The 24624-nt window shown below is 42.6% G+C and overlaps 1 protein-coding gene across 1 annotated transcript in view; it reads right to left on the reverse strand.

Annotated features, from left to right (window-relative positions):
• The window catches only part of CADPS (calcium dependent secretion activator), a 476365-nt gene that overhangs the window by 153741 nt on the left and 298000 nt on the right, over positions 1–24624 (reverse strand). Inside the window, exons 8-10 of the mRNA XM_035728423.1 lie at positions 23515–23654; positions 12591–12657; positions 2994–3102 (exon numbers count right to left, since the gene is read on the reverse strand). Of these exons, the coding sequence (XP_035584316.1) occupies positions 2994–3102; positions 12591–12657; positions 23515–23654 (316 nt within the window). The remainder of the gene's footprint in view (positions 1–2993; positions 3103–12590; positions 12658–23514; positions 23655–24624) is intronic.

Consider the following 24624-nt stretch of genomic DNA (forward strand, 5'->3'; position numbering starts at 1 on the left):
TGTGGTGTGAGTGGAGCACAAGGAGAAATATCGAAAGTGGCAGAAGCTGGGGAAATGACAGCTGCGGAGAGCAACAGAGCTATTTCAGACAGCATGGGAGACCAAGGGCACACCAGTGAAAGCAAGGAGGGAGCAGAGAAAACCAGGGGAGGAGAAAGCCAAGTGAACATCGGCACATGCTCCGAGGCAACAGAGGTTTCCACAGGGCAGCGATTCCTGGGGACTGGATCTGTAGACAGTGATGTGTGACAGGGCGAGGGCTCTTCATGGAGGACGTGGAGCGCAGCCCCACAGGTACCGACCTGTCAAGCACAAGGCGACGGGTCTGCAAAAGGACAGAGGCAGACCAGGCGGGGAATGGTGGCTGGCTCCTTGTGGGGCTGGGGCGGGGGCACTGCTGTTCCAGCAAACTGCTGGATGGACACAGTCTATTTATGATGGGAACACTGTCTAAGGTTTAATGCAGTTGTTTAAATTGTGCCGTTGGATTATTCTGAATATCCTTTTATTTAGACTGAATGACTTAGTCTAATAGGACTTGAGAGATTACTGTATACTCTCCCCAACCTTACCCAGGGAAACTGAAAGTGAAGCATTTTCATTTTTAGCTTAAAATGAGTAGCCTGGATGGAAAATTCACATACAATTATTTACAGATTCCCCAAATTAATATTTCAAAGATTCTAAACAGGTAGGGCTAATTTGGCTCACAGGCTTGTGTCGGGGTGCCCATTTCGACCCAAGGCCGCTACGGAGGCAAGAACGCACATGCCTGCAAGGCTACCTACCCCGGGAACAATTTCCACCTGTTGGTTCCACTGACGACCTGCAGAAAGCCAAGAGCGGGGGAATCAGGAGGGACTCGGAAGTCCCCCGCACCCCCGTGCACGCTCACCTGTCAGGGAGAGGTTGAGGAGATTTTTCCAATCTCTGAGGACAGTGGCTAAATTGTGCATGACTTCCATCTCTGGCTGGCCGACTTGACTGTGCACAGGAATCCTCGACAGTCCTTACTTAAATATGAGGATTCTGCCCTCCTCCCTTCTGGCTCATAGGTTAGGAGTGGGGCCCAGGAGTTAAAGCACTCCTTCAGAAAGTCTGAGTTAGACTTCTCATGACAATTGGGGGTATTTAAATCTCCATTTTCAATCAAACATTAGGAAATAAATAGGACTTGGCACATGGAAGAGCAGAAAAGAAGCTGCTTATTATTCTCAAGAACATAATCAACTTACTTTCCATTTACATCTTTGGTAAAGGAATTTATAAATTATATCCCATGGGATCGATGTGGAACAAAGAAGAGAGGATTTTATAGTATATGTACACAGTTAACTTTTGCATGTATGTAGAACAGCTTTCTCTCCACTCCTGCCCTCCCCATTGTGGGAAGAGAATTCTGCTTTCCCATGATAAAATAACAATTCCAGCTTTGCTCTAGCGGCACACGTAGTTATGCTTTACGGCAAGTGCCAAAGAATGACGTGGGCTAGACCCTGAGTTCCAGCTCTTTTTTCTTTCTTTCCAAAACGGGAAGATAATCCCGGTCCTGCCTCCTTGGTGGGATTGTGGTCAAATCCAAATGCAACTGTGTAGGGGAAAGGAGCTGGAAAATGGCTTAGAAGGAATTACTGTCAGAAGATGCTATGGCATTTCCTTCTCATGTGGGCCCTTTTGTCTCCCATTCTAAAATGCAGGTCTTTGGAAAGTTGGAATCTATTTTTCTGAAGGGAACCCAGTGGTTTGAGAAGAATGTAGACTATTGCAGGAACCCATGAGGGCTGGTTTCTTAATGCAGGAGCCACATCTTTTCAATGAGATGTTGCATGAAATTGTTTCGAACTCATAGGCTCTATTCAGTATGAAAGATTTTTAGGCAGAGCCTTTAATTCTTGCTTTATATGGTCAGCTCTGTATCATGCTCTGGCTGGAAGCAAATTACCAAGGGGAGAGGCGGGGGCTGGTCCAAATCACTCAGGGTTGGGGCTCTGAAGGTACTCATTTTCCTAAGCGGCCTGGGCCCAAGGCCTTCCCTGCCACACCTTTTCAGGTTAACATTCCATCTTTTCTCAAACTCTGTTTTTCTTTTATGTGTATTTTGTTGCATGTGGAAGAGCAATATGGGAGTAGAAAAAAAGGTTTTGGGCCAAATAATGCAGTATGGTTGGAAATGCTTCCCTTGTGCAGATTTGGCATAAAAATAAACTTCTCTGGGAGAGGGCTGTTGGTGCTTGTTGTTCATTAATATGCTGAAATGATTTCGCACCCCCCCCCCATTTTGAAGGTTCTTTGAGGCTGATTTTTATTCATTTTTTTTCCCTGGGAAAAAGATAAAATGGGTGGGGGGGGAGAGGTGTGAGGGGGCAGGATGTAGAACTTATGAGAAATACTACCATTTGTGTGGTTCTTTTAGTTACATAAGGCTTAGGAGCTTGGATGTCTATGCTTGGGGATTGGTGTCTTCTTAGGAAAGAAGACATTTAGGGAGAGCTTTCTTTTCAAGTGCCATCAGCTAAACTTGACTTGTAGTTAGCAGATCCGGATGTACAGGACAGGCTCTCTTAGCCATGGAAACACAATACCTGCCAAGCCCACACATCCCTGGTGAAAAACCACACATGCTAACATAGACACGTGCACACGGTCCTGAGTGAACATATAAAACTCCTCTTTCAGTAATTTCTTTTTTAGCATTCTAGGTGGGGTACCTATTTGATGTGGGCACAGCTAGATAAAAGAAAAATGTACTACGTTTTCTTTTTGGTTTTATGAGAATCCCTTGAGTCAAACCAAAGCCCTTGATTGGGATGGCATTCCCTGAACCAGGATGGAAACCGTAAGACCAGGGACTGTGGCCATCCTGGTCACCTGTGAAACCTAGTCACTCGGCTTAGTGCCTAGCATGGAGGTAGTGCCCAGGAAATATTAGTTGACCTGTGATTTGTGTCAGGGGAGAGTTCCGGGGATTCATAGCCTAGAGGGTGGGTGGGTACCTGGCTGGGGGTCCGTGTAGTCCACAGTGTAGCCATCCAGTTGTAGAAGTTCCTGAGGCTCCGCTTTTTTCTCCCGATAACTGCACATGGCAAATGTGTACTGACTGACCTGGGAAGGAAAATCACAGATGGTAAGGTTGCTCCCCTAGGGCCCATCTTCCCTGAAGAAACCCTCTCCAGTCAACCATGTCCTTGTCCCTGAGGCTCTTCACTTAGTAGCTGGGTTCCAATTGCGTTTTGCTACCTCTTGGCTGTGTGACTTAGCGCAAGTTACTCAGCCTTTCTGGTCCTTTGGACCCTCCTGTGTAGACTGGATACAATCTGAGAACTGACCTCCTCACTGACATATTGTGAGAGCCGAATGAGTTCACATGTGGCATGCACTTGGGATTTGTTCCTAGCACTAAGTAACCTGCTTAATAAAAGCTGCTTGCAATTACTATTACTGTTTGTTATTTTAATTGGCTAAGCCATATGAGATTGCCATTCTTTGTAGGTCAAAACTCGTTAAATAGTGGCAATTTGATAGGTTTTACCTAATATAACCGTGGCCCTCGCCGGGACCCCATGTTCCCACAGGCCTTTTGGTCAGCATGTAGGGACCAGACGCTCGTTTATAAATGCCCCAGCGATTTTTGGTTACCATTCTATTTTTTGCAGGCCAATTCTCAGCATCAAGCCACACATTTTGTTTCCCCTCTCTCTTCTCCTACGGAAGGAGTGCTTTCAGTTGCTTTGAGAAGTCTTCCTTGCCTCTCAGACAAGTGCAGGAGTGACATGCTGTCACAAGCAATGAGCGCTCGGTCGCTAGGTGCCAGTCACAGTCGAGCCATCCTCAGCCCCCGATGGCCCGGCCGTTGTCCCTGTGCAGCCCTCACTGCCAACACAGGCATCCCTGCCGGTGCTGGGCGGCCGCTCCACAGCTGCAGGCCGGCCTTCAGGACCCTGTCGCCACAGTGCATGCACACCCGGCATGGATCCTTCGCATTTCTACATCTGACTCATCTGCAAGGAGCCCATGGGAGAGCGAGCACCCTTTGGGGTTTGGGCTAAAAGCTTGTGGGCATGTTTACCATCCACGACGTCACATGTCTTGGAGAAGGAGTGCCACATCCCTTATCTCTTTAGTTCCCTTTATTAAGAGAGACATTTTCTAAGCTAACTTTGATCCCTGCTGGGGACATTTTTAGCCTCCTCCATGGTGAAATCTTTTTTTTTTTTTTTTTTTAATGGTAATAAGAAATTGGTGCTTTCAAGCCCTGCACCCATCTCCTGCATCGTCCGGGGCCTGCCGGTCCTAGTGGCAGATAAAGGAGAAGGATTGGTATATCTATTGCTGCCCTCTGTTGGTTCCTGGTGACAACTTTCTTCATAATGTGTATGATCTGCAGAACCGGCTTCTTCTAGTGCAAGGCCTGGAGGGACCTCAGGGGAAATAGAAGGCCAGATCACCAAGAGTCTTTTCATAAGTGCACATGTATTATTCTTTGTAATAAGCAGAATAACCAATAGCATCCTCTTCTCCTAGAAAGAAGGGTTAGGAGTGCAAGCATGGGGGTCACATTGGCCAGGGGTCCAGTCCCAGCTCTGATAAGTTCCCACCTAAGTCTCAGCATCCTCGTCTGTATTTTACATGCATCTTACTGTTGCCGGGGGATTAACTGAGCAATGAAGGGCTTCAAATACCATGTACGACAATCACAGAGCAAATGTTCAATATATGCATTTAAATAAGCAGCTTTGTTGCATTTAGCGCCAGCATTCTAATATAGAGTAGTTGAATAGGTACATTTGCCTACTAGATTATAAATCCTTTGAGGGTAAACCTAGCGAGTCATACACCTTTGTTGTATTTCTCTCCTTATTAGCAAAATCTGCCATATAAAGGGCATTTGCTCTTTGAGTCTGATTGGTTCTAGAAAGTATGTATAACCTAATAAAGAGGGTTTTTCCTTCAAAATTTACGTGTTACTCTAAGCACAGCACCAGCCTTTTCCAACTGATCTCCCAGGTCCCCAGCATGATAGTGGTCACACATATTGCTGGAATGTTTCTGTCGTGATTTTTACCTGTCTCTGGCAACACGAGAGATGATGTAGTCTGTTAATGGGATGATTAGCCAGAGAGTTGCAGACCCTAACTTGAGATCAGAAAAATATAACAACAGAAGGGTGTTATTTCAAGATTTATGCATTTACTATTGCTATATGCTTTGGGCTCTTAGATTTTTCTGTTCTAGTTCAGGTGCTTGCTTCCTGGAGCGCTGTACTCTGTTGCCCTCTTCTGGTGATATGGCAGAAGTTGTCCAGACAAACTTCGGGCTCGCATAAACTGGTTTATCAGAAGCTCTTTAATTGGGGATTTGGTGACTTTCTTTAGGAAATAAAGGCAGGGAGAAGAAATTCTAATTACTGCAAATTTCAGGGGGAACCTAAGTTTTTCTGGAGTGCTTGAAGGGTGGGGAATAGTAACAGGTTTGGAAACTTTTTGATTTTTTTTTTTTAAAGCTTCCACAAGACATCACTAAGTGAATGAAATGAATGTTTCTCTACCACAGTAAAATTCTCTTTAAACTGCATTTCGATAAGAAGTTAATGAGATGGTGAGCGCTATTGTAATGACGGCATAGAAGCACCTAGAATACATGTCAGAAGTCAGAGAGTTGGCCACTGCTGTCAAGAGATGCTGGCCTAGAAAAACAGAAAAGAGAGATCTCGTGACCACTTTCATCTGAAAGCTGGTGGTACTTTCATATAGAATCATGGGATGGGATGGGCTGCTGGCACTTCGGAGGGTACAGGCTTCAAGATTTAAGAGCCGCTGGACCTCCGATACACAAGGCATCCTCAGCTTATTTTCAGATACTATTTAAACTAGGAAAAGGTTTATAAATAGTGTTTCTTAAAGAGTGGACTGAGGGCATTTTCATTAGAGTGTATGTATGGGAGGGTGGGGGAGAGGTTATAAAGATGCAGATTCTCTAAGTCATAACAACAGAATCTCAGGTCAGGGTGAGTCTCAGGGACTGGCATTTTACATAATTGCTCTAGATATTTCTCAAGCACCCTAAAGCTTGAGAACCATTGCTTTAACATATAGGAACTGTCCAGAAACTTTCAGGTTGTCCCTGACTTTCAATTAGATTTAACAACTAGAGTCCAGATAGGAAATGGAAGGATCAGTGCTTTCCCGTCCCCTGACTCTCCTTTCTCCTTCCTCCCACCACCCCTGGAAGACTGAAGTACATGCACATACAATGAATGATACAATGTATTTGTCTAAACCCCCTGGCTTTGCCTTTACCATCACTCCTTATTAATGCCTCAGTTGTCATTTTTCCTGAACCCTGGTCATTAGCCCTTACCCAAAGTTCATATACATCCATTTTAGAAAAGAGTTCTTTATTTATGGTTCATTCATTCATTCATTCATTTAACAAATACTTAGGTATTGTTGTTTGGTGCTAGGAATATTAAGATGTACAAAACTAGATATAATTTCTGTTCTCCCGTCTAGTGTGAAGGTAGACATTAATCACATTACCTCAGAAATGAGTAACTTTAATGGGGACAGGTATAAAAAGAGATATATGATACTGTAAGAGCTTCAGGATTTGGTCTACTTGGGTGGCCAGGGAAAGTTTGCATGAGGAAGCACTGACTGATTGATTGAGCCAAGATGTGAAGATGGAGAAATTTTTATGAAGTGAGGAACAGAATTCCTGGGACCAAGGACCTTTTCTCTTTTTTGAAATTTAATTGTATGATGCTTAACTTTAAAAAAAAAAAAAACACATTTTATAAGTAATCTCTACACCTAACATAGGGTTTGAACTCACAATCCCAAATCAAGAGTCGCAGGCTCTATGGAATGGGTCAGCCATGCGTCCAAGACCATCTTTAATGTGACTTTGTTGTAAATGAAAGGTCACAGAGTTTAAATCCTAGACTCTTGATTGATTTTAACATGAAGGCCACTTGGTGGAGTAGAGGGAAAATAGGTTTTGGAGTTATACAGACCTGGATTTGATTCTCAGATCCCTTATTTTCTAGGTATGTGACCTGGTACAATTCATTTAACTGCTGGGACTCAGTTTCATTATCTTTAAAGCAAGATGATGGTAACAATTGTGGAACATTTCTTATCTTTGAATACAGAGCATTCATTTCCCTGGTAGCTGAATCCTGATTTTACTTGGGAAATCACGGCCTTCCCCACTTTCAGCCCATTATATAGTTTGTGTAGGGCTAATTGAGCCTCATGGGGAGGTAGGGTGGGTGGGACATCTCCTTGGCGGCAGTGATTGGTGCAGGGATGGGCACATGACCACATTGGGCCAATGAAAGATCAATTAGGGCATGAGCTCAAACTACAGAGAATGAAAAGCTTTCTTTCCTCTGGGGCCGCTAAACTGCTGTAAATCTTGACCCGCCTTATTCCTCCGCATGAAGAGATGTTGCTTGAGGGTGGTGCCAGCTCATCGGAGAGCATAGTCAAAAATCAGAGGGAAAGACAAACCATGAGAGACTATGGACTCTGGGAAACAAACTGAGGGTTCTGGGGGGGTATGGGTTGGCCTGGTGATAGGTATTAAGGGGGGGTACGTATTGAATGGAGCACTGAGTGTTATACGCAAACAATGAGTCACGGAACGCCACATCAAAAACTAATGATGTAATGTATGGTGATTAACATAACATAATAAAATAAAATAAAATAAAAAAGAGAGAGATGGTATTGATCGAGAGTCAAAGCCTTGATGGCTGCATTTGAGACCTGGACCTACCCATGCCAGAAAACTTTTTATTCAACTGCTAATTTAATTAACTAACCAATACAGTTCTTCCCTTTTTATAACGTATGCTAGTTGGGTTGATTGTTGTCATTTGCAACCAGAATATAAATAGAAATGCCCTTTAAGGCAATGTAAATTTGGGTGGGAAAAATAGACATTCATTCAGAGAGTTATAAATCACTCAACTACTTATGTGCTTTACAATTTATTTGGAGGGGGTTAAGTTATTTTAATATGGTTTCCTGGGTGACAACTGCTATATTCCAAGGCATTTTACCTTATCTGACAATATTTTATTCAGATTTAGTGACTTTTCTGAAAGCTGGAGCAGAGTTTTTAGTCTTTACTTTATCTGTAGAGAATTAGCAATAGGATATGGATTTAGGATATTGGTTCTATCTGATGCAAGGTAATTGAGTTCTAGAACATTGTATATGCATAAATCTCTTTGGGGACCTGTTCCACCTGAGTGCTTGGAATCATGGAAAGCCTTTGGAGTCAGAAGACAGGCGTTAGTTTTCACCTTGGCTGCCTATTAGCTGTTGACCATGGGCAAGTCACTTAGCCACTCTCTGAGCCTCACTTTCCTCAAATATGAAATGGGATAAGACTTATATCCTCACTGTAGTGTAGAAAGGTTGTAAAGACCAACTTGATCAACACTTTATAAAGTCTAAGAGACCATATAAATATAAGCAATTGTTAGCATTATCAGAAGAGCCACAGAATATTATGGTTTGTATGGTTCGGGGAAAAAAGGCTCAGAAATACTTTGGATGAAGACCAATCAAAAACTGATTTTAACCAGAAGTCTTCTGGGCATAGAGTAAAAATATTTTATTTTTAAATTTATTTTATTGAGTACAAATATTTTTAAAATAAAATGATCATAGCGATAAGACTTTCTAGCCTGGTCTGGATGATGAGTTGCCTGCTTTCATTCCTCCCCTATACATCCAAGGTGGGGAGCTCTAATTAGAACTCTATGGAATTGGCACCTTCATCATTAGCATTGGTTTGGTCAGAGTTCCTAACAATGGTAATCTGTGTGTTTAGTCCTTACCATGGCATCTAGGGTTTAGAATGAATTTACCAGCAATTTCTTGATTTGGAGTGCTCTTAATTTCCTCTTAATCCCTGGGTTAGAGTTTGCAGCCATGATTTGGGGGCATTTACTGGAATGTAAAGGAACATCGCTGAGGAAGCTTTGTCATGTCATCTGCATATAATCATTTGTGTAGCTACTCTGATGCTCGGCTCCATGGAGGGCATAAACTCTGAGAGGGTGTAGTCTAAAGGGGATGGAGCCTTCCCTTTAAAAAGGACAATGACCACTGAGGCAATGTTTCTCTAAAGGTAGTCTCTAGACAAACCTGCATCAGTATCTCCTGGTGTACTTGTAAAACATACAGATTCCTTGGCCTCATGCCAGACCAACTGCATCAGAGTCTTCTGGATGGTGTCCTGGGATGTGGATTTTAAAATGCTGAGAGAGGGCAACCCTGTGGGGAACGCTCTCACTTTTTTTTTTTTAAGATTTTATTTATTTATTTGACAGAGAGAGACACAGCGAGAGAGAGAGAGCACAAGCAGGGGGAGTGGGAGAGGGAGAAGCAGGCTTCCCGCTGAGCAGGGAGCCCGATGCGGGGCTCGATCCCAGGACCCTGGTATCATGACCTGAGCTGAAGGTAGATGCTTAACGACTGAGCCACCCAGGCGTCCCTGGGATGTGGATTTTACTTTATTTTTTTTAAATTTTTTATTGTTATGTTAATCACCATACATTACATCATTAGTTCTTGATGTAGTGTTCCATGATTCATTGTTTGTGCATAACACCCAGTGCTCCACGCAGAACGTGCCCTCTTTAATACCCATCACCAGGCTAACCGATCCCCCCACCCGCCTCCCCTCTAGAACCTTCAGTTTGTTTTTCAGAGTCCATCGTCTCTCATGGTTCGTCTTGGGATGTGGATTTTAAATAGCACCCAGTAAGGTAGTTCAGGCCCATACTTGGAGAACACCGTCTCATTGCGTAGGAACACAAGTCTCCAGCACAGAAACATCCCGCAACTGCCTCATTCTTTCCACACCTGGGGAGGGGGCAGCCTCCAGCCACATCTATAATGATGTTAGTTAGCCCCAATCCTTAAAAATGGGAATCGCTGCTTGGGTTCAAAATCCCTCTGAGGATGTCCTTTGTCCCGGGCTAGTAGGAAGTCCATTTACAATCTATCTGTTGGTTCCTCCAAGGTAGTAGCACTAAAAGGAAATCTCACTTAGGGAGAATTTTAATAGCGCTGCAGTGACAGCCAAAAATATAGACTCTGTGTGCTTGTCTGTGTGTGTGGTGGAGGGGAGACCTGGGGGTGGGAGGGGAGATGATTTTGAGGAGACTGGTGTTGGATGTGTTCTCTTCCTCTTAGGTTTTTCAACCTATTTTCCTTGTATTAAATCCAATGAAATTCATAACTGTGTTGGAAATTATGTGTTGCAAACTCTTTATAAAAACACTTCCCAAGACCTAATGTCTGAGTAGAGAGGAATAAACATTCAGTAAGCCACTCGGCTGCTGCTTCTGTGTGGTTTGTGCACTGGGCTCTGCAGAGCATGCTCCAGTGCTGCCTGGGAGGCCAGGCCAACTCACAGGGCATTCCAAGACAGGCTGCTGTGCCCAGTGTGAAGCACTGAAGGGGGAGAACCTTGCATAATCTTGCCCTGCCTCTTTTAATGCATTTTTGTCTGTTTATAACACGCTCTCTTTAGAGGGGACATCAGCTATTTTTGCCCGTCCAGCATCCATTTCTTTTTCTGGTAATGGCATCCTGATTTTGCACTGGAGACAGCCCAGTGGGACTGTGAGTCAAAGTGCCTTGGCCTGCCCCTGCTAAAAGCTGGGTGTGTGACCCAAGCTGAACTAATCTCTCCCTCATATTTGGCCCTCGAGTGGAGATGCAAGGATAGAAAATGGTCAGAGCCAACCTTGTCTTCTGACCACATCGATGACACTGGCCATGGTTCCCTCCACCTGGATTTCTGGAACCTACTCTGAGTCCTGTAGTAAGCATGGGTCATTCAACTTTTTCACAACAATCCTATAAACTATCTCAAGAGCCTTCTAATACATTATTATTAATACCTTAATTAGCTTGGGTCTGTTTCTGCTGTTTGCATATATAAAGCACTCTTAACAGATACCCTTCTGGAAGTGAGAGACCAGGCCTTATAATTCTTCTCTATGACCTACCAATGTGCACTACACAAAGTAGGGGCTCAATAAATGTTGGTCAGTTGATAGTTTGAGGAAATGTATCTCAGGATGAAATGTCCTCCTCTGCCTACCCATGGATTATTTGGGGCGTTGGGCACAATTCCAAAGTTTTCCTTGGGCTCATTTATTCTAAGGCTTTGTTGTACCCCGTAGCAATCATGAAAGCAAAGATGATCTCTTGCTTATAGCCAGAGAGATGCATTTTTCCTTAGGGGCACAGCAAAGACTTGACTAGATCTACAGAAAGTCTAGTCTTAGAAGGTTAGGGTTGGTAGAACTTTTAAGGCCATTAGACCTAAGAAGCAGTTGCTTTATAGTGAGGTTTTAGAATTGGAATTGCCCTAAATACCAGTCAATGCTTATAGTTAACACAGTAACCCAATGAACACCTTTAGTTACTAAACTACAAGTTGACTTGCTTTGTGGCATCTTCCAGAATGCAGCATGTATTAATTTTTTATATGCTTTGGTGGAACTTGTTAATTGAAAAGGGGCAATGGCAAATTTCCTTGTAAATGGAAAAATCCTGGTACAAGAAGCAAATGAACCAAATTTTAAAAAGTCAGGGGAGATTCTCAAGGACAAATGTCACTATTTCTGGAAATTTTTTCTTAAATAGACAAGATAGCAAAGGTACTATTTATATATTACTCATGTGTTATTAATACGAGTATCTGCATCTCCCCCTCTATCTATATACAGATAGATGTTCCTTGCTGCATGGTTAATAATAGTCGCAATTGGGAAAGCCCATAAATCCTTCAGAAAGGAAAATTCTACAGGTACCTGAGCCAGAGCTATATATGCAAACACGGAAAAGTGTCTACAGTGATTTATGTTAAAAAAAACCAAAACAAAAACAAAAAGTGAGCTGCAGGACAACACAAAGAGTTTAATTATATAGTAAAAAAAAAGAGTCTATCTGGAAAGATACATTCCAGACTGTTACACATAGTTATAGGAAGTCAGTTAAGACTTCTGGAAGCCCCATGCATCAATAAGAGTGGAGAGCACCCCCACAGGCAATTCAATATCAAAATACTACCCAGTAAAATAGATGTCAAAAGTCTAAGTAAATTCTGACTTTTCTCATAATGAGTATCTTAGTACTTTTAGAAATAGAAAATTCTTCTAAAGCAGTGTCAGTGTTCCTAGTACTCTGACTGGGCACGTGCTTGCTTCCTCCCTGGGGACCTCCATCACCGGCAGTGAGGTAGTCCACTTCTCCTACTTGGCTTATGTGCTCCTGTATTCTTAGACTTTTAAAAGAATGAGCCATTAATTTTGAAAATTTTAAGTGATATAGACATAGGGAAAAGGAGCACAAGGGAGTGCTGTGGGGACCAGAAATGTTCTACATCCCTCTGCATGGTGGTTGGTTACATGCTTATACATGTGTAAAAATTCACTCAGCCAAATGCTTGAGCAGTGTGTGCTTTAGGTAAGGTATACCTCAAATAAAAAACATTAATTACTCCTATCAAATCTTTAATACTGATGGCTCTTAAGACGGACAGAGTTGAAGAGTTACCTGGACCAGTACAAAAAACCTTTTCTTCCATCTCTTCCAGACATTCTTACCGATGGCCCATAAATACCTAAGGAAAAGGGAAAAGACCAGAGTTGCATTAATGCTTGAGTGACTGCACTGTTTAATTAATTTGACCATGAAGCTTGGTACTCCTAAACAAGGAAATGCATGCAGCTCAGAAACAGAAAGCAGATTTGGGACCTGGGTGATTGAGAAGAAGGAACAGCCCACAAGTTTCACTTCCATTTATAGAAGGAATTGCGGCCCCTCATCACACTTGACTTAGATTCCTTGATTGATTCCAGAAAGCACCTTGGAAAATGTTACATTGTGACTTAATTTTTGTATGTGCTAAAAGTCTATTAGGTCCAGAAACTCCTGCCAGGTGCTGCACAGGGAGGAAAAAGAATGCTAAATCCCACAATTATAGCTCCTTTGCCTCTTTCAAGTCTGTCAGGAATCCCCCTCCATCCCCCTACCCCTGGGGACTTTCTTTTTCTGTAATTCTGTTAAATGCAGGTATATTACAGGGAGAAAGTTTGGAATCAACATAGAAAGTCTTCCCTATACCTCTCCCCCTTTTCCAAATGCTCCTATGTTGATGGAAATTAATCTTGATACAGACAAATGAAATAAAAGGAGAATTAAGAACCACAGAGGCACAACTCTAAGCTATCTGGAGATTTTATGAGCAGTGTTGCTTCATTCATGAATTACTCCATCGGCCTTGTGGATTGCCCACCCACTGGCGCTGATCAAGGAAGAGAGGTTTTCAGGCTCTACTGGACCAAGTGAGGAGAGATCTGGTCATCCTCAAAAACATTTAAATACTTGAGTTCTAAAACTGGCTTTATCTGCTATAAAAACCAACTGGACAACATCCAAATCCTCACTTCCCCTGGAATCAGAATTTCCACTTTGGAACATAAAGAAGAATGTACCTAATTAAAATTTATACTGTTTGACAAATTTCAGGGGCTCTTAGAACTGGCTGGTGGCCAAAATCTGCTCATACCTTTAAGCCAGAAACCCAGGAGTCAACCTGGGTCCCATTGTTTCTTCATCCTTTTTCCTTAATTACCAAGTGCAGTTGATTTTTTTTTTTTTTACCTCCTGCAAAGTTCTCCACTCTGCTTAGTCTCTCCCCTTCATACCTTCACTATTTCAGTCCCAGCCCCAGTTTTGCTTCCATAGACAACTGTAGAGGAAACTCTTTTTTTTTTTTAAAGATTTTATTTATTTATTTGACAGAGAGAGACACAGAGAGAGGGAACACAAGCAGGGGGAGTGGGAGAGGGAGAAGCAGGCTTCCCACTGAGTAGGGAGCCCGATGCGGGGCTCCATCCCAGGATCCTGGGACCATGACCTGAACCGAAGGCAGACGCTTAACAACTGAGCCACCCAGGCGCCCTGTAGAGGAAACCCTTAATGGGTGTCAGGGACACCCAGAATGATTTTCATCCTTCTCCTGGCTGTGACATGCATCCTACCATCTGCAAATGCGATCATGACTTTCCCTGCTGAAACTCCTTCCGTGGCTCACCCCTGTTTACATGAAGGGAGCCTCAAACTGTGGCCACTCACATTCCACTTTGCCAATTTATCTTAGATCTGTCCACCTATTCTATGGTTTACTTGACATTTTCCTTTAAAATGACTTATTTAACATGAATAAATTTATTCTGAAAGAAAACTTTATATTTTAGCCTGGATACACTAATTACATATTATGCCTTCTCCCAGCATCTTATGTTCAAACTCACATTCTTCCTAAGTTTAAATCCCTACCTTGATGTCATCACCTCCTGGGCCCTGCTGATAATTCTTCTGTTACAATGATCACACTGCTATAATTTGTTTGTTTTTATATTTATTGTTCCTATTGGACTGTGAGTGAACTCCTCAAGGGAAGCAACCTTATTCCTTCTTTCTAAATTCTCATTTCTAAATTCCTAGCACAGAACCTTGCTGTTCTCTTTAGATTCCTGGTAAAGTTCTTGATATGTATGTAGTCGGAAGTCAGTGTATACTTGTTATATTTCCTTTGGTTTTGAATGCCATGCTCTTGGGGAACCAGAGCAACCTTTATAAAGGTTTCTGATGAGATTTTAAAACATTGCATAAAGACATGAAATCCATCACCAAGTTCTTTGAATTTTCTTTCCAAAATATATCCCAATTCTTCTTTTTTAAGATTTTATTTATTTATTTGACAGAAAGAGAGACAGAGAGAGAGGGAACACAAGCAGAGGGAGTGGGAGAGGGAGAGGGAGAAGCAGGCTTCCCGCCAAGCAGGGAGCCCAATACAAGGCTCGATCCCAGGACCCTGGGATCATGACCTTACCTGAAGGCAGACGCCTAACAACTGAGCCACCCAGGTGCCCCAAAATATATCCCAATTCTTTCCATTCCCACTGCTACTCCCCAGTCAAGCCTCCATGAAGTCCACCTGGGCCATGGCAACAGGCTCCTAACTAGTCTCCCTGCTTCACTCTTGTCCCTACTCCACTCACTACACAGCAGACAGGGTGACCTTTAAATGGGTAAATCAGATCATTAAGACACCCATTCTAAATCAGGATGGGAAACTGTGGAAGGGTTTCAAGCAGGGCAGAGACACAATTATATTTCTATTTAAGATGGTCCCCAGGGTCGCTGGGTGGAGAAGGCATTGTGGATAAAAGGGGCAAGAGAGAATGCAAGGAGATCGGCGAGGTCACGGTTGCAGTGGTGCAGGTGGGAGAGAAGATGCTGTCTGGGCTGGGACAGAGATCATGGCAGTGGTTGGACAGCTGGTAAGTGCATCAGCCCTGAGGTCAACCTGGTCACCTCCACTCTTGTGTGGATTACCCAGCTGTAATCCACTGTCCTGGAAAGTGCTCTCAACCTTCTTGAAATAATCTATTAACATATTCATGGCAGAAATTGACCTTAAATGGGAGGCGTGGCCAGGGCTACTGAGAGAGAGGGTTGATATTGTCTTTTAGTTCTAGTTGGGATGGCTGCTCTGAGATGCTGGGCAAGGTGCTTAACCTCCTGGTGTCCTGGAAAACAGGTCAGGGCCAGCAATGGCTCTTCTCAAACACGGTCATTGTGGGGATTAAGTGAGATGATTCTTGTGGAGTATAAGCACAAGGCACAGTAGAAAGTAGATGCACAATAAATGTCAGCCTTATTATAAACTATCTCTGGGTACAGAGGAAAGCATATCATTACTAGTAGTAAATAATAGCTAAATATGTGAAAAGAAATCTCCCTGGACATATAGACATAGAAAAACAGATGAAACAAAAATCAAATGAAGAAAGTGAGTGAAAAAATTTGTATTTGTACTAATGACTGGCAAGGTTGTCACAGTCTCGTATTTTTCTGGAGTTATATCTGGCAGCTACTACCCATTATGTCTTTCCCCTTAACTTGAACCCACGTAGAGAGATTCAGAACAGTGAACACAGACACTACATCCAAAGTTTATTGTTTTAATTGATGGGAATGAAACGAGGAAAAGGGATGCATGAAAACCCACAGAATGTAACTCATACTGAAGCATTAATTCTCCCTTCAGAATAAAAATCCTAGCTGCTGCTTGACCACGTTTTACTACTGCGCTGTGCTGTGCCAGGCCCTTTGCTTGAATTTATTGTATCTACCTGGAGGGGGTAAGGCCTTGAATCTGGAACCATGTTGCCTAGCCGTGTGTGGGACCTTCAGTAAGTTACTAGATGCATCTCTGCCTCAGGCTTTCATCTGTGCAATGGACATAGTAACAGTAGCTACTTCAAGGACTGTTGGGAGGATTAAATAGTTAATGGAATCTACAGTGCTCAGAACAACACCTGGCTCAAAGTAAACACTTATTAGCTACTTCATGACATCACTATTCCTATTTTACAGTTGAGGAACCTGAAGTTGCAGGAACCTGCTCAGGGTTCTGCAGCTGGTGAAAGATGCAGCCAGAATGAAAACTTGGAACAGCCAGGTTCCAGAATACCCCTTCTATGCTGCTATTCTTCCCCCCATTTTAGAGGATGACAAACTTTGGTGTCTTAACTGAAATGAGAACACGAACTATTCTTCCAGTTGAACTTTTCCAGTGAAAGCCTTCTGAATGGGAAAAATGAGTGGGATCAGAGAAAAATCAACAATCCTCCTTTGCAAAGTGTCACTTGGTTTGTGTGAAGGAGGGGCTTTCCCTCAGAGGTTTTCCTCAGAATTTATTGCTAATTTGGCACATACCAGAAGGTGTCAAAACCAAGAAAAACTGAGGGCAGCACTATATCATTTCTGTCTAGTCAGCTCTGGCTCTGTGTTCTCTGAGGTTGAAATGCGCTCAGTAGACAGAATGAGAAGTACCTGGAGCAGATGGGAGCTCTGTCCCTGCAGACATCCAGGTGGCTTTCCCCTCCAGCTCCTCACACTACAGACAGATCTATCTGCATGGGCATGAGTGGCCTTCGACTCTCTCTTCAGGCCATCAGGATTGTGGAAATTTGGATTTACAAAGAGATAAATCAGCATTCTAGTGTTGTGACCAGAAGTTTAACCTAGTGGTTATATCTTAGGCTCAGGGTGGAAAAACCTATGTGGGAATTTTGGCCCTGCCATCAGCCATCCTTTGGCTTGGCTGTCTTGTGCCTCAGTTTCCTCAGCTGCAAAATGGGGATAGTGTGTGAATTTGTTGTGAGGACTGATGAAAGGCATGCATGGCCAGGGTTTAGCACAGACTGGCACACAGGAAGTGCTTTGTTACATTAGGCCATATTGTTGCTTGGCGTTATCCTTAGTAGTACAGCAACAGAGACAGAAATAGTAGTTCTAGTACAAAGAGCATATAACTACCAACTTCGCAAAGGATTCATCTTTGGATTCTTTATTTGAACTTTGGTTTGGCTTTGGGGTGCACATCTAGTGGGAAATAAAGCAAAGTACATGTGTCTGCGTTTGGAACTCCAGGCCACATTTGCCTTGTGATTCTAATATATCCTTGCTCGTAGTATTTTTGTAAAACCTATGCCAGTGGGTCATTGACATCCCTGTCATTCGCTGGGGGCATTTTTATTAGATGAGAGGCCAGAGTGAACTATGAAGGACTAAACAGAGAAGAGAAAGATGCTCTTGGGTCTTCCATGGCCCCCTGGCTTCAGCATCCCTCTGCCCTGGGGCTCCTTGGCAGGGCAATACCCATGGTGATGCTTGTAACTTGTCATTTGTATAAAAAAAAAATGGTATGGTCTTCCTTCATCTGATGTTTGTGAATGTTAATGAATTAGTCAGCTCTATTTATTAAGTATCTTCTGTGCTTAGTATGAGCTGTGCGCATGGCTGCTCCCTAGCTATTCATGGTGAAATTTTTTATTGTATGTCTTCTCCCAGGATGGATGAGTACCCAGTGCAGAGACAAGAGTACGTGCTCCCCTCAGGATGCCTACCAGAAGCAACTTGCCCCTGGACACCGTACAAAGGGGTAAGGATGGTGGAGAGGGACATGAAAACCGGGGATAGTTTAAAGTTTCAACTTGGGGGACTGTGGAGCCAGAAGTCACCGAAAAGCCTAGAAAATGAGGAGTTGGTGCCATTCTGGTTTGGTGAAGATGAAGTTCAGCCCTAAGGGAGGAAGGGGCTGCATTTGTTTTCCTCTTTGTCCCTGTGCTGCCATGGCCCCTCGCCCATCACAAGTGGTGATGAGGCAGGGCCTTTTTAAAACATTTTCTTTTCTGCTAGAAATTCTTCATGTGAATTTCTTCTAAGAAGAGCAGTCACACTGAGACAAAACAAAGATTCCCACTGGGAGGCATCCATCCCCCCCTGGGAGAGTGAATGAGAGCATGGAGGGTGCTAAGACTCCAGATGCCTCAGGCTTCTTGCAGCAGCCCAGCAGGAAGAAGCATGGACAGGGGAGAAGCACAATAAATTAATGAAAGCAAACAATGGTGACAATAGTCTCCACCACCAACTCTTACGTAGCTGTAGCCCTAACCATGTATCAGCCCCTGTTCTAAATGCTTTACATATATTAACTCATTTAATTCTCACAACAACCTTATGAGTCAAAACTATCATGACTTCCATTTTATGCTGAGTAAAATGAGGTTCACAGAGGTTAAGCAACTTGCCTACAGCTGGTAAGTGGTTAGTGCCAAGGACTACATCCTAGGTGATTGACCTAGTTGGCATTTATAGACAATAATACAAAAAAGAAGATAAAACAGAATCATAAAAGTATTCAATTAGTCTAAAAGAAGGCAAAAAAAAAGGAAAAGAGAACAAAGATCAGATGGAATAAACAGAAAACAAAAAGCAAGGTGACAAATAGCAATTTAATTTAAACCTAACTATATCAATAATCACATTAAATATAAATAGGCTAAATATCCCAATTCAAAGGCAGATTGGATTTAAAAGTCTAGAGTTAATTCCATGCTACCTACAAGAAATGCACTTTAACTCTAAAGGCATAAGTTAAAAACAGTAGGATGGAAGGGATTTACCATGCTAACATTTGCCTTTTAAAAAGCTGGAGTGGCTGTATTACTGTCACACAAAGTAAATTTCAGGGCAAAGAATATTACTAGGGATAAAGAAGAACATCTCATAATAATAAAGGGGTCAATTCATCAAGAAGACATAATAACCTTAAATGTTTATGCATCTAAGAATAGAGCTTCAAAATGAATGAGACAAACATGGACAGAATTGTAAGAAGAAACAAACAAATCCGCAATGATAGTCAGAGATTATGATACTTCTCTATCAATGATTGCTACAAAGTCCTTAAGTATTTGGATGATTTCAACAACACTACCGACCAACTTAATCTAATTGACATTTATAGAAAATAAGCCAACAAGGGAGAGAAAATGGAATCCTAAAACTATTCAATTAGGTCAGTAGTAGTAGTCTTGTTTGAGAGTCTGTGCCAATCTGAGTGGTGTTTTGGAGATTTGCAGGGAGGAGAGAGAGGTGTGATAGTTTTGAAGCACAAGAGGTCTAGAGTAGTGGCACAGTTAAGAACATAGAAGAGGAGAGGGGGTTTTTAAGAAGCATGGCTGAGACTTATAAACTGTATCTCCTTCAAGTTTCATTGAAGCGTAACAGGAAAATCAGATTTGCTTTAAATTACTCTGGGTTGGTGTATTGTGGTTCATTGACTGAATCCTGAGTGGAATCAGGGGAGCTCTGTATTTCATTCAAGTTTTGGGTCCTTTGTTAAGGTTGAACTGGAAGGAATAACACAATTCTAGATCCAGCTCCAATGCTTAATCTCATTTGGGTGAGTCTGTTCACCACTCCACATCTGTTTCTCTATGTGTAAAGTGGGATTCATTCATTCACTTATTCATTTACACAACGAATAAGTTGATTTATTAGAATTTACTACATGGCAGGCCCTGTAAGAGCTACTTTGAACAAGGGAGACAAATGTCCCTGGTGACAAGGAACTCACAGTCCAAGGGGGAAGAACAGGCACTAAATATAGGACAAACCAATAAACAAAGAAATATGTGATGTGTGAGATGATGATAAGTGCTCTCCTGAGAATAAAGCAGAGTAAGAGAAAGAGAGAGGATACAGGTGGGCTAGGAAAGGAAGGCATTCTGATACAGTACAGAGACATGCGGAAATCAGGTGAGCCATGTAGAAAGCTGGGTGGAGAAGAAGAGGCATCCAAGGCAGAGGAAAGAGTGGGGACAAGGGCCCTCAGGTACAGGTGCACTTGGAGTCTCTGGGGAAGAATAAGGAGGCCAATGTGGCTGGAGGAGTGATCAAGGTCAGGTAGGCAGTGGAGTCTTCATAGCCATGGTAACAACAATGGATTATACTCTGAGATGGGGGATCATTGGAGGGTTTCCAGCATTGGAGTGATATGATCTAACTTGTGTGTTAAAAACATTACTCTTGCTTCATGGTGGGAAACAGACTACAGGGAAGCAAGGACAGCAGTAGGGGGGCTGCTGAGAGTAAGGGCACATGTGAAGGGGAAGAGGGATGGAGGCTTGGATCCAAATGGTGATATAGTGGTGATGAGGAGAGGCTGAATTCTAGGTTTATCTTGAAGGTGCAGTGAACAGAATTTGCTGATGGATGAGATAAAGAGCAAAAGCGAAAGAGAAATGTCCAAGATGACCCCAAGGTTCTTGGTCTGAGCAACTGGGTGAAGGGAGAGGCCATGTGTTAATATGGGAGGATAATGATACCTAGTCCCTGTGAGGCTATTTCAGAGATAAAATGAGAAAGTGCATGTGAATACACTTGCTGAGCTTGAAAACACCATACGGATGTAAAATATGAAGAATTACTCTCCGAGGACTTGCTCCTTGTCAAATAGGCCCAGATCCTAATGTCTTAAGGCCAAAAAGTAGTGTTGACTTTCTCAATAACATTTTTCTGTTCAATAAGGAAAGTTATTCTGAGTGGCCCAGTGGTTCATTCAAGGAACAACAGTCCGCCAACAAGGACTCATTCACAGTAATTCTGATTTTCCTTTTATGTTTTGGTAAACATGAAAGCAGATAAAATTTATAACCTCAGCCATGCTTTTTAAAATTCCCTTCTCTCTACTATTCTTTAAGCTCTAACACTATTTTGATATTTTCTCCTTCTTCCCCACACAATAGGGCCCAATAAAGCTATTTTAACTTTAAATGAAAAAAAAATTGTAATCCATAATAAACATCTTTATTTTCCTTGAGTCACCCCTTGCACAACTAATGCTGTGCATGCCTGATTTAGGCCACATTGGGTCTGACAGTGTTAGTAAGAAAGCTATTGGCTACTTCTCAGGGCTCCCTTAGGCCTTCCTTGTTATTTCCTGGCAGAGGGGTGATTTTTATACGGCAGTCTAGTAATATCAAAAGCGATGTAAGCTGTCAGAAGGGAGTTACATATTTCTTCTGTCATCTGTAGGGTCAAGGTAGCCTGAAATGTCTCAATAATTTTACAAATGAATCAAAAGAAAAATCAGTGAATTCAGATTAGTCAGTTCAGTTTCCAACGAGTAAATGAAGAGAACGTGGGAAATGGGAATGTGTCCCATGGAAAAATTAATATCCATGTAAAGTATGCTGTGGGGATTGAATGTGGGAGTACTTGGAAAACTCCTAGTGTGGTGCTTCAAAGGGGCTGAGAAGGTGGGTTCAGCTACTGATCCTTGAAGGAAGTTTAAAAAGACTGAACTTTTGAGGACAGACACATTCAATCATATTTTTGTTCGGTCTCTCTCTTTGGTCTGTCTCTTTGTCTCCTTCCATCCTGCTCACTCACACTCTGGTTCCTTTAGCAAATAGTTACTGAGTATTTATGAGCCAGTATTTTGCTAAAGATGCAGAATCTTTTCCTGTGTGCTATAGAGACTTAAAAGAATTCTCAAACCCATTGTCTTGAAACTGGAATGTTTACATCAAGGAGGAAGCAATATGGGGGAGAAATTCCACTTAACATTTTTGGAATATATGCCAGGAGTATGATAACAAAGGAAAAGCTGACTTCACAGACATTTCATGAGATATCTTCATGAGATGCTAACCTGATTGAAGAGAAGCTGGCTGCCCTTCATCACGAACGGTTGAAAAAAAGACTACATGTGTAGCAAGGGTCTAGCTCACTCTCCCATGGCCTTCCCATGGCCACAGGCAGAAGAGTTTGGGCATAATCCCATCTCAGACTCTGGGAACAGTTTGGCTTCAAGACAATGCCATGCAAATTCTCTAACTCCATGCCAGAACTCAGGTTCAGTACTGGCCCTCCAGCTTGTTGGGAGACCTTTTCTTTTCTGGAGTTCCCCATGCCTGAGGCCTCCAGTGCCCTGGCTGGGAGGTATCTATCTTTCTCTAGAACCTTGAGCGTTCCATGTTCCCTACAACTCCAAGGCACCAAAGCTGGAATGCTGTTCTTTTTCCCCGGCCACATGTTGCTGTGGTCTGCTCATTTGCTGGGGAGTGTACTTCCTGTCCCAACTGCTCCCTCCTGGACATGTTTAAAGTCTTTATTTAAATCTGTCTTAATCAGTGGCTAGTCCCTGGTGTTGGGTTTTTGCATTCCCCAACCCCCGAGCACATAACCAATTCTCAGTTTTCATGTCAATTTTATCACTTTAAACCATCTCATAAATGCACACACCCCAAGAGAATTGAGACGTGTTTACTGACCAGAAGCGTTAAGCAGAATGGCAATCGGTACCTGCAGAATCCCTGAAAAACAATCCATTTCCTTCCACTGGTTAGATATCCATCCCATTCAGAGTTATATGGCCCAACTTCTAAGTGACACGTTCACATTTACTGAGATAGTGGGGTCCAAGCAGTTTAACAGACATGGCATATACCTAGTTGTCAATAAACAATTTCTGTACAAATCATTGATCTGTGAAATGAAACTTATTTTACTTATTCTTTTTATGCTACTTGAAATCACTTAATTACTCATGTCTCTCAACCTTAAGAAACTGAAGGTGATCATAAATTTTCTATGTTTTGGTCATTTATTTAAAGACTACACTAAACACTAACACTGATTCAATGTGAAGTGAACGTTTGAATGTCGCCTATGGTACCTGCTCAGGTCTCTTGGATGTGGCTGTTAATAAAGGTGAAATTGGATGATTCATATAGTCTGAAAGATCTAGATGCCACTGAAAAGGTACATAAAGCCAATAAAACCTCCTAAACCAGAACCACCCAGCATGCTTCTGGGAACACTTTGAATTGTACTGGAAATCCTATTAGAAAAGAAGGAAATTATTCTATCTTGACAGCACAAATGCACATACAGTAATTGTAAGAATTGAGGAAGCTTATAATAATCTCTCATGAATCCTTTATATTTCCTTCCATGTACTTCTCTGAAGATCAGTTTTTGTTTTTAGAAAATATTTTAGGAAATGGATGGAGATCTCTCTAAAACTCCCACTTGGAGAAGAAACACTTACCCAGAATGCTTCATGTTCTGAGGCTTATCCATTCGGACAGCAAGTTTGATTTTGAGGTCTTGATCGGGGCAGTTTTTGGAGACTGTCATTTTGTGCCACTCTGACTGTTTGGGGCTGTTTGGGGTGGGATGGAGAATAACCTGTAGGGAAAAATGACAACCATCTTAGCCAGAAAATGGAAAGCTGGTCATGGGCATGTTTTTAATCAATGAGAAACTTTGCTGCTGAGAAGCTGAGTGTCTTGTCCAGCTCCCACAGCTGGCAGGCATTTAAATAAAGCAAAGCCTGGCCGCTGCACTCCAATCCAAGGCTCTGACTACCAATTGTGGCTGCCTTGTGCCAAGCAGACCAGCTCGAGGACAGGAATGGTGTTCTCTTGCTCTCTTCTCTCTCCCCCTGGCTAATTCAGCAAAAGTCAGGATCATGGTTTCAGTGATTCTCTTTTTGCATTTTCCTAAAATTCAGAAGTCCTAAAACAACCCAGAACAGACAATGTTCACACATGATTCTCTCTCTATAAGAAGATAGATGTATGAAAGGAAGAAATATCCTTACACATTAGGGCACCTCTCGTCCGCTCATCTTTCTACTCCTCAGGATTCCTTTCTCCTGTTTCAGGAGGAGACATCCCTCAAAGGCCACAGGGGCAAATGGAAGGGACTTTATGTGAGACCTACGGAAGCGAAGGGTCTTGCTGACACACATTTGCACACCATTTCGCCAGGACATGGCATCTCTGTCACAAAACACCCAGCTCTGTCCTGGCTTGAAAGGAAGCACACACAGCAGGAAGGATGGGCTCTTCGAAAGTGTCTTTCACTCTGTGCTTCAGATATGCTACTCTCAACGTGGGTCTCTTGCTTGGTTCTCACTGCCTCCAGGGCCGGAAGCGAGGCAAAGATTTATGGATAACTCAGCACATCCCCTTCTTTGTTTTGCCACCCGAGTTCTCAGGAGCCACATGGGATCCGAGGAACATGCACTCAGGCAGGAGTGAACTATCTGGAAAATCCCCTAAGCTGAGGGAACAGGCACTAAATATAGGCACAACGAAAGCTGGGCTTGCTAAGATTTGCTTTTGTGGTGGCAGCGTGCCCTGCTTTGTTGCAC

Source organism: Zalophus californianus, chromosome 1, assembly GCF_009762305.2.
Source record: "Zalophus californianus isolate mZalCal1 chromosome 1, mZalCal1.pri.v2, whole genome shotgun sequence".
NCBI classification, from domain to species: Eukaryota; Metazoa; Chordata; class Mammalia; order Carnivora; family Otariidae; genus Zalophus; species Zalophus californianus.